General features: G+C 38.3%; 1 protein-coding gene across 1 annotated transcript in view; it reads left to right on the top strand.

Moving 5' to 3' along the window:
* The window catches only part of LOC107661135 (zinc finger protein GLI2-like), an 83,645-nt gene that overhangs the window by 54,228 nt on the left and 18,117 nt on the right, over positions 1-11,300 (top strand). Inside the window, exons 4-5 of the mRNA XM_016450599.1 lie at positions 2,396-2,598; positions 5,851-6,027. Of these exons, the coding sequence (XP_016306085.1) occupies positions 2,396-2,598; positions 5,851-6,027 (380 nt within the window). The remainder of the gene's footprint in view (positions 1-2,395; positions 2,599-5,850; positions 6,028-11,300) is intronic.

Genomic DNA, 11,300 nt, shown 5'->3' on the forward strand with positions numbered 1-11,300 from the left:
TCATTTGTGCAATTTGAATATGCACATATGCATCATAAATAATTACAAAACACAAAATAACCAATGGTGCTTTTAATCAGTTTTTGCAGCTTGGCTGCACTGGTCACCGTTTACTTTCATTGTATGCCAAACAGCGAAATTCAACTTTCTGCTAAACAAGTTCTTGGTTTGGAAAAACATGACGGTGAGTAGATGATGACAGAAATGTTACCTTACGTATTTGGCACATAACTAAATATATTTTGATAGAGGCAATCTGTAATCCTCTTCATTCAAATGTCAAACAAATATAAATAACATACACTTTCATAAAAGAAACAACCCCCTCTCATTGAGGCAAAAGTTTATGTTCTCTCCCGTTGAGTGCAGTATAATTTTCCTTGAAACAAAATGAATGTGCAGCTATAGTTGTAGCCTGCTTGCCATCAAATCCCCAGAAGAACAGACCATCCCCCCACAATTTGCAGCCCGAGCGCAAAACACACCCTTGTGGAACGCAGGCTCTGATTCATACGCATGGTCATTTCCTCTCCCAGTGGAAAGTAAAGTAGTATGGGGACATAGACGGGTCTGCTTTATTTAACACTGTCTGACATCCCCTCTGTGTTCAAGAGCACTCCATTTAGGGAGTCAACAAAAGAGCTCTCTGGGATACTTGCTTCTGATTGGTTAATCACAGCATTAGCCAGTCAGAATCAGTTTGACGTCATGGTCCAGATCACATTTTTGGGTTTATTTTGCAATAATTACTTTATCTTTCAGGATCTTTGTGTAGCTCAAAGATTATGGTGATAGCAACCCTAAGGTCATGGGTTCGATTCCCAAGGAATAAATTAACTGAAAAAAATTACAGCTTGAATGCAATATAAGTTGCTTTGGTTAAAAGCTTCTGCCAAATGCGTAAATGTAAAAGTAGGACATCAGATTCTGTTCTTGCTCTTGTCCAGGTGTTCAAGCACTGTATACTAACATGTAGGTCATGGGTTCGATTCCCAAGGAGTTCATGACTTGAAAAAATGTATAGCTTGAATGTAATGTAAGTCACATTGGATAAAAGCGTCTGCCAAATGTGTACATTTACTAGTAGGACATCAGATTCTGATCTTGCTCTCATCCAGGTGTTCAACCACTATACATTAGCATGTAGTTGAGGGAACCACATGCAAACATCTCTTCAAACATCTCTCTGATTCAGAGGATCAGACTGTGTACTCTACTTTCAGGAAATGTTAGAGTTACAGCTGCCTCCTGGCTGGTGTTTTTTGGACTGGAGTGTGGGCGGCATAGATACCTGCCAAGACGTGACACATTTATATCCTCACCACGACCTGTGGGCTATCTGTGAACTTCTGCCCCACTATCTTGTTTTACACATCAGTTTCTTCAAACAGTGTCTGAGAAATGGAGGGGGGAGTATTAAGCAGTCTCATCATAACATTTCATGCTTGTGTGTCTTTAGAGGCATCCATCCCACACAGACATTACAACGACCATGTACTACGGCACTCTCAGTCTTGACTTGTTCAGTACCTCAGGCGTAAAGGGAGGAGTAGCTTGTCTACATTTGGGAGTCATGAAAAAAAAAAACATGACCAGTTTCACAGTTCACATTGATGCTCGAACCCAGTCTGTGAAGGCCCTTTGGCCCAGCTGATACTGTCAACTGACCTGAACCTAAAATTGTTTGCCAGCAACTTGCTAAGTTCTGTCAAGAATATAGAGTGTGTGTAATATTTTCTATAATTTTTTTATCATTTTAATGTAAATTTAATATATGAATTTGCTTCTCAGATAAACTTATTTTAGATTGTTTAGACATTTCGAATGGAAAATGAGACAAAAATAAGTTTTGAAGTGTTTGATTTAACTTAGCAGTTTTTGATCCATTTTAATTATTTTTTTCACTTAAATATTAAATATTTCTTAATGAAACTGGATATTCAAGGAGAAAAAAATCTAGGGTGAAGTTTGATTTTATCAATCACAAATGGATTGAATTGTGAAAAGTGGGTGTTACAAACCAGAAAGGAGCCAGACGACTGCAGGGGACATGGGCTGAAAATTTAAAAGGCATTTGTGGCATCATCTAAAAAGGAAACTCGATGAATCGTGCACCATAAAATCAAGATTATGCATTGAGGAAGTAAATGGTCATTTTTGATTTCCTGGTGACTATAATAATGAGTTCTGAGCTTGTTTTAAGTGAAATAATTAAGGTCTGTCTTTGATACAGTGAAGAAGATTATCATGACATTAAGTATTTTTACGTGGCCTCAAGACATGGGTTTACACAGAGGGTCCCTAATTACACTACACTTAAGCACTTAAACTATGTGGCAGCTTGTCTTTGTGTAAGGAACTAATTGAGGTCTTCTTTCTCTTTGTCTTTTGCTAGACCACATGGATTAGCTGGCAGTCCAATTATCTCTGATATCTCGCTTATCCGACTATCACCTCACGCTGGAGCTACTGGAGAGTCACCCTTCAACCCACCTCACCCGTATGTCAACCCACACATGGAGCACTACCTGCGATCAGTCCACAGCAGCCCCACGCTCTCCATGATCTCCGCAGCACGAGGACTGAGCCCTCCTGACGGTGAGTCTCATATTGTTCCCCATGTACCAGGATACACTACCGTTCGTTAAGAATTTTTTTCTAAAAGAAAGTAATGCTTATATTTTGCTTGGTCACATTAAATTGATCAAAAGTGACAGTACAGAACTATAATGTTAAAAAAGATTTCTATTTCTGTTCTTTTCAAAGAGTCCTGAAAAATTATACCACGATTTCCACATAAATAGTAAGCAGCACTGCAGTTTTGCGGCTTTCTGCATTGATAATAATAAGAAATGTTTCTTGAGCAGCAAATTAGTCTGGACTAATGGCTGTTGAAAATTAAGCTTTGCTATTACAGGAATACATTACATTTTAAAATATATGAAAATAATAATAATAATAAAAGTTATTTTAAACTGTAATAATATTTCACAATATTATAAATGCAGCCTTGGCGAGCATAAAAGACATTTTAAAAACATTTTAACATCAAACCGACCCCAAACCTTTAACTGGTATTGTATGTTCAGCCATATATTAAATTTTCATTTACTCACCAATTGTCATTTATTGACATTCATTGTCATTGTCAATTATCATTGCTTGTTTTATGTAATAGAAGTTAATGGTGACCAATCTTCAAAAATGACTCATGTGCTTTAATGTAAGTAATGTCAGGCCATATTATAACATTGTGCGAGGAAAGACAGAAACTAGGCACTTTTACAATACTTTTATTGTGCTTTTTGATGTTTTTGGCGCTTGACAGTCCTGTGAAACCAATCCTATCTTATTTTGTGCTTGAAAGAAAAAAGGAAGTCATAGGTTTGGAATGGCATGAGGGTGAGTGAATTATAACATCTGGGACAGTCAAGGTATTTCTACAATGGCTTACTAAAAACATGCTTCTTTGTGATGCTACCTCCATGCTGTTAGGTGCTGGTAGAAATTCAAGAGCACTTTCGTATCACCCATTATGCCGGCTGAAAGTGGGTTTTATGTTTGTGGGGGTATGTCTGGGAGAAGGAATAAAAACTTTGGTCAAGGAGGAAAGAAAGCTAATGGTTCTGCTCCTCCACAAACCCAAACACAACAGAAGCTCTCTACCATTGTCCTCATTGTCTCTCTACCAATCTCCTTTATTGTGTCAGCAATTTGGACATTTAGCATGCTAAAATCATTACTGTAGACCTGTTCTTATTTATGTAGGCCTGAATATGTAAATAGATGATTGTCAGAAAGAAAACAGTTTACTAAACATTATCTCCCTTGCCAAAGCCTAGGACGAGCAGCCCAAACCAGAGATAAGTCACCAAGCACAAAGTCTCGGCAATAATGGCTCTTCTTTCACACTTAAATAAGCAATGTGGAATAGATTGTGTTGGTGATTAAATGGCAGTAGAGATAATGGAAGGAGTTGAGCTTGAGTGAATCTAAATAAAAGCTAAATAGCCTGTTTTCATATACACCTTAATCCCAGCAGTTCACCAACAATTTTAAAGGTCTTGCATTAAAGCCATACAGGTGATTAATTCCTCGCTAAAATTACTCGCTAATCCTATTAAAACTAGATTTTTTTTTTGTTGTCCTGTACCCATTTTGTCCACACACTATACAGTCAACTAATTTCATGACAGAGCGTCAGTTATGCAGAAGTCAATCATGTTCTCATGTTCAACAGAAGGCCCATAAAGAATTGTTGATTAAGATTGGTGGAGATGTCCCCAGCCCCAGAGCAGTCTTCTGACTGCTGATCTGCCTTCATCTCTCCACCGCCTCAGGGCTTTTTCAGCTCTGGCCTCTGCCGCACCCCTCCTCACTTCGATTCTGAGCCCCTCTAGGGACGCAGTTATACGATCCGGCGAGCGTGGAGAAAATAAACGGCCTTGTTCTGCCATGAATCCAGCACAAACACACGCCTGTTCTATTTTAACCTCGCTGGGGCCTAATTGTTCCTGATAGAGCTGTTATGGTATGAATGGCCAAGCAGGCAAGAATGAGGTAGAACCCCCCCCCCAATCCTGAGTGTCCCATAACTTAAGCAGCAAGGACTGAACTGCTGTTATGTCTTTGTCGTAGGCGAGTGTTACGGAAATGACATAGGAGGCACTAATGGTTATCTGACCTAGGCAGAAAGAAAAATAAATATATCCATGGTATTTATTACCTTTGACACCTTTAGTCTGGGGTTTACTAGGTGCTGATGTTAACAAATTTACTTAAGATTAGGCAAGGAGCTTAGGGGGAAGGAGAGAGTAGAGTAAGCTGCACCACTTTTTACTTGTAGATGTACTGCAAGATGTCTGCTATAAACTATATAATATACCTATATCTAGGTAATCACATTTTTTTAAAGACTTTCATTTTTGTTCAGCAAGGTCAAAAAAATTGATCAAAAGTGACAGTAAAAAACTTGGAATTGTTACTAAAGATATTGATTTCAAGTAAATGTTGATCTCTTTCTATTCGTCGAAGAATCCTGAAAAAAATGATCACAGTTTTTACAAAAATATTAAGCAGCACAATGTTTTTTGACCTCCAAATAAGCATGTTAGAATCTTTTCTGACGGCTCATGGCTGCTGCAAATTCAGCTTTGCCATCACAGGAATAAATAACATTTAAATTATGTATTCAAATAGAAAATAGTTATTTTAAATTGTAATAGTATTTCATAATGTTTTTCTGTCTTTTACTGTATGTGTAGAGACTTTGCTCATTACATTAACTTTGCTCAAAACATAAACGGCAGTGTATATACAGTGCTTTTGGAATTGGGGAAAATGTAAATGATTTAAAAAATAAATGAAAAAGTCATATTAATGTTAATATTTTAGTATTAAAATGTAATATTTTGTGCTTTCAGTGTTGTGAAACAGTTTTCAACATTACACAGCATTTATAATAATGTGTCCTATTTGAAGGTGACACTTACTGTCAATATTAATTCAGTTACTGACACAACTTGGCTCACAAGATGCTTCATTGAATAATTAATGGCGAATATTTAGCCAGATAATTTAAAGTTTTATTCATTTGAATTTTTATTGTTAAAAATGTGATAACCTGTTTTATGCTAAAAACAGTTGAAGCATCAAAAAATGCGATCAGTTTTCTCATGTACTGTACATCTCTCAGTCATAAGCAGCTGAATAACATGTCAAAATACTCTATATGGCCATGCGCTAAAAAATTTTTTGCAGGGGACGGTACATCCAACCCCACCCTCCGCTTCCCATATGTGTGTGTGTGACTGCTGAAATACTAAACTCTTCTCTTCTCTGTCTTAGCAGTGACCCACGAACACCTGAAGGAGCGGAGCTTGTTTGGCCTGCCCCCTCCCCCACCAGGGGCCAACCCTTCAGAGTACTATCACCTCATCGCCAGTCACCGCAGCCCTTATGGAGACCTGCTCATGCAGACGGGGGCCGCGGCTGCTCATCTTCCTGACTACATGAGCCCAGTGGACAGTGAGTTACACAGCCTGAGTGCAGCACTAACCAACGGAATACATCCATACTGTCACCTTAAAGGTCAAATGTGTGAGATTTTTTGTTTGTGTGCTAAAATGCTTTTTTCTGACCCAGTTTAATGTGAAGAGACGGCTATAAGTAAGCCACGAGACTGATGTGACAAAATATACATTTGCGACAATAATGTCAAATCTAATCAATATTAGCCACAAACTTTGATATTAAGAAAACTTTTGTTTATACTTAAAAACTTTTTTGTTTTAACTAGTTCAGATTTTATCTGGTGAGGAGGCATCAGTTGACACTAATTTAACTCTAGATTTATGCTAGGCTTATGCTTATATCTATTGAGAAAGCAAGATGTACTTGAATTGCGACCTGAGACATTTCGGAATGCAGAAAGACACAAAATTGAATTAGCATAGCCAGAATCGCTTATGTTCACATGACTTCTTGTTCATATGGCAGCATGCAGTTAATACTGTAAATTATATTCTTTGTAATATTTAAAAAAATCTAAATAATATTAATTGCAATTTCAGTTTTGTAATTTGGCTCTAGAAAATTTAATTGTATGAGTCAATGGCTCCCATAGGGCTCAGTTTTTTCTTATATCAGACCCCTGCTTCTCCAAGATTGTAAACACCGTGGCTTTGTGGTGATTTCAAAATATTGCTCTGTTGGTTTGAGTGGGCCTAGCTCAACCAATGGTGTTCTGAGCAGGCATCCTTGCTTGTTTTTTTAGCAGAAGCAGACAAGGGGAGTGTATGGAAAACCTGTTTGGAAATAATCTTTAGTTTTGCAGTTCTGTGTAGTAGCGCCTAAACTTTAGACTTCATCTTCTTAAAAAAAACTAACTTAAGAGGACCCAAAGTAGACACAGCCAGTACCTGTGTTATTCCATTATATACTATTATATACTATAATAGTATATAATGGATATACTATTATAGTTTTTGTTAATATTTTGAATGGTTTTCAATATATTTTCAGTTTTCACTTTAATATTATTTAGTTTTAGTAATTTTTTGGGAAAAAATGTTCCCCTTGGAAACTAGCTAAAATAAAAAAATTAAATAGCTGAAACTATTTTATTTCCAGTAACAATAATGTTTTTTAAATGGTTTTAAATTTTCTTTTTTTTAACAATAATAACCCTGGCCACTACAAGTAGCTAACTAATTTTCTACACTCTGCAAAAACAATTGTGTAAAATTTGTATTTAAAAAAAATAGTTTACAAGCTTTCCACATCAAAGAACAAGTCTTTCAATCTTCACCTGTGTATAAAACGTGACTCACATGGAAAGCGCCTGTAAACATGAGCCATCTCAACAATTTATGAGGCATTTCTGTTACGGCCTCTAATTCAGATTGGGCTGCAGGTGTGATGTGTTATTATAAGCAACCCTCTACATTGCGAGTAAATCACTCGCATATGCGACTAAATCTTCACTCTGGGCGACTAAATGATGTCTAATATTAGCCAATGGCTAATAAATTCTCAGATTTTACTCGCCAGTGTGTGAGTTGGAGGCTGAGTATATGATTAGCACAGATATATTTTCACTCGCCGAACACTCTCTGTCTGAGCGCTTCAGAGTTTCACTCTCCGTCAAGCGATCTGTGATATTTTTCAGTTCATTTGAATGGATGCGCAGCGCACCTGTGTTTGTGTATTTGGCGTAACGTAAACTCTAGTGTGAAGGCGCACGACTCGCTGTCGCTTTCTCTTACACGCGCAAAGAGCGAGCGAGAGTCTTACATAACATGCAGAATTGATGCGCTACATGTAAACAATATACTTTGTTGTATTTTCCTGTAAAAATAACAGAGTTCCTTGGAATTCTTCAGCTTTTAAGAACTGACGGGTTTTCCTGTAGTAGGCGGAACTAATGCGCAACCGACAATCTCATTGGCTGGTGCTCACCTATTATCGTCCCTGTTTTGATTTCAGCGAATCAGTTCGAGCAAACGCACACAACCTGATTAATATTCAGTAGCTCATTAATCCTTAGTGCGTTTTTATGTTGTTCTCATTAGTAGAATTCGTATAATAATAATAATATCTTATCAGTATTATTATTTTTTTTTTTTTACAGGAACACTGAATGACCAAAAAAAGTACCAGCACCAGTCATAAGTTCAGTTAAAATGAGCCAATGGCGATTCAATTGCCAAGGTGTCCGTAGAGGGTTGATAAGTAACATCCAACTTCCCTCCAACCTCACCTTAAAAGGGAAATACAATGTTTAGAGGGAGACTTTTTTTTTTTTTTTGCCGTGGCTGTAATGCCAGGTCTTTCATGTCAGTTCTTTGTTTTCAAGGATGTGTTATGGCAGTTATGTACCCCCTTCTTCTTCTTTGTAATGTGATCCAATTAGTCATGTAATGGACGTGTGTATGTTCTTGATCTTGTAAGGTCCTGATTACAACAGGTGTAATAATGTAGCATTGTTAAAACATGCCCAGAGGGTCGCTATTGCATGTCATTGCGTAATCTATAGGGGTAAACTAGGGGCGAGCAGGTTGCAGGTCTCATGATGCCAAGCAGGTTTTCGGTTCTCATCCAGAGTTTCGAGGAGAAATACAGTGTTGTGAATAGGTAACACTGTGAGAGAGGATGAAGGGGAAGTCAGTGTAGGGTGTCTGCTCAGGAAACTTGCGATTGTAAATAATCAAGCTGGCATGCACTCTTGCTTTGATCCAGTCCAGCCACCCACAGTAACTCTTAGTGCCACAAATCCACACACCCTCTCAAATCGCATGTCCCAATTATTTCCAATCACTAATTAAACACGAACTTCTGCATTTTTATGACCGTAATGAGTCGGTCATGAGAGTTTCTGCATTTCTGACCACTAACGCTGGCTGCCGGAGCTGACTGCCCACAGTTTGTGTAGCGAGGCTTGTTAGCTCAACAGCGCAGGGCTTTCTCCTTCCCAGCTCGAGTCTTTGGCCTTCTCCTCCACCTAGCTTGATGTGGTCTCACTCTGGGCACTCAGGTGTTCACAGCTCTCCACACCAACCCACAGACACAGGGCTTTCATTGATGGCCGGTGTCAGCTCATGGTGTGGTGGCATAAAGCAAGCCCTTCAGTAGAGCGAAGTCCTGATAAATATGCATTGCAGAGCTTAGCGTTTGTCTTGGAATGGTGTGGCGATAAAATTTGTATGCGTATTGAAAAATCAATTTATGTTTGAATAAATTCAGCAGACCCACCACAAGAGTCAGTGTTCAGCATGCATAAAGTGGCCCTCTTGTTTTTTCCCTTCATGATTCCCATTTGCCCATTAGCTGACTTGGAGAGAGAAGGTTCAGGGTTTTCCTGTAAATGGTGATCGTTGTTGTAAAAAATGAGAAATGTGCACATGGAAAATCTGTCCGGCTTGTCATTAGAACCAACATGTGCAGCACTGTAAATTTATTTGGACATTCGGCAGTTTTACACGCACTCTTAAAAATAAAGGTGCTTCACGATGCCATAGAAGAACCTTTTTGTCTAAATGGTTCCATAAAGAACCTTTAATATCTGAAGAACCTTTCTGTTTCACAAAAGGTTCTAGGTGGTTAAAAAAGGTAAGAAAGAGATGGTTCTTTAAAGAACCTTTGACTGAATGGTTCTTTGTGGAACCAAAAATGGTTCTTCTATGGCATCGCTTGAAGAACCTTTTGAAGCACCTTTATTTTTAAGAGTGTACTGGGTCAAACTGAGACGTTAACTGGGGTCATGCAACATTGAATAGGTTGTTACAGTCTTCACTGTACGACAAAATAAGCATTCTGACATTTCATACAGCTGTTAACCTCACGGTTTCTACAAACTCCACTTTGCATAAAAGCCACATATAAGACCTCATTATATATATATACGTGAATACTGACATTTTTCACTCTTGCAGTAGCTCACATGCACAGACTTTGGTGCTGATAGCAGTATTTAAAACAAATCTCTTGTCATTAAATATGCTTAGTATGTAACCCCACATCAGTCATCCATGACTATAAAGGTAAGAGTAAACTCTTAAGAAGTAAGAATGATGGATCATCACCTCGTTTTGAATTTAAAGCTAAAAAGCTTTGAATACATGTAGCTCACTCCTGTGGATCACTGCTTCTCCTGCCAGCGATGTGAAAGCCAAGCGCATTTGCCCTAACAGGCCCCAAAATAACAAATAGCAGCAAACAATGAAAGAAGTCGGCGTCGGCTATGAGTGCACATCTTGCTGAAACGCTCCATTGCTGTGCCAAGTGCATGTGCATGCCAATGCCGTGCACTTAACATGTTAATTATGGTCTCCGCCTGACAGGGCGACACACCGATTGAAAGCGCAGTCGCCACTAAAAACAACACAGCCGCATTTCCCCATCACACCCAGACGGGTTTTTACTCAATGGGCACGTTCCTTAGGCACTCTTTGTGTGCTTTAAGTGAATCTGTTGCACTTGCAATGTTATGAGAAGTCTCACTCAATGCTTCTCAATGGGTGAGATGGTAAATGCTGGCCTTACGCCCTCTAGATGGATGAACATGTGAATAAATAAATCACCACAGCCTCCGGCTCACAGCCAGACTCTGCCTGATACCCAAAACAGCAGGATAATAGGTGGAACAGACCTCTGTTTCAATTCAGCTCTGCTTCTGCTCTCTGTGTTGAAGTGAAGAGGTCTACAGCGTCTAAGTGAGTTGCTTACACAGGAATGCTTTAAGATTATGAATGGAAAGAGAAGGAAAACAAATGCTGAAATCGTTTGTGTGGCATAGCCAGCGGGGAACAGTTTAAGGTCCCGTGATAATAGCTGCTGCCAAAGCAAACGTCTGCTGTCCGACTACAGGCAGGACTGTTTGGGAGCGGAGGTTTTTTGGTGTAAAGGGAGGGAGTCTTGTCACCACTGTAGCTCAGTTCAACATACTCACACATACACAACAGACACTAACACAAGGCACTGCTGTTTCTCTCTCATTGTGATTGCCTGGTGCTTGAAGTACACATATATTATTAATTTATTTATTCAAATTAAATTGTAATATACACTGCTATTCAAAAATGTGAGGTTAGTGGAATTTTTTTTAGGAATTGATACTTTTATTCAGTGACAATTAAGTGACAACAAAGACTTTTACTTTTTTATAAAATATTTCTTTTTTTTGAATGAATGCTTTTCTTTGGAATTTTCTATTCATCAGAGAAACTTAAAAAAAAATATTTTCCACTTTTAACATTTCAGTATGTCCTTTATAAACTAGGCCTTTATATAAACTATATATA

The sequence above is a fragment of the Sinocyclocheilus anshuiensis genome, unplaced genomic scaffold, assembly GCF_001515605.1.
Source record: "Sinocyclocheilus anshuiensis isolate Anshui unplaced genomic scaffold, SAMN03320099.WGS_v1.1 scaffold2056, whole genome shotgun sequence".
NCBI lineage: Eukaryota > Metazoa > Chordata > Actinopteri > Cypriniformes > Cyprinidae > Sinocyclocheilus > Sinocyclocheilus anshuiensis.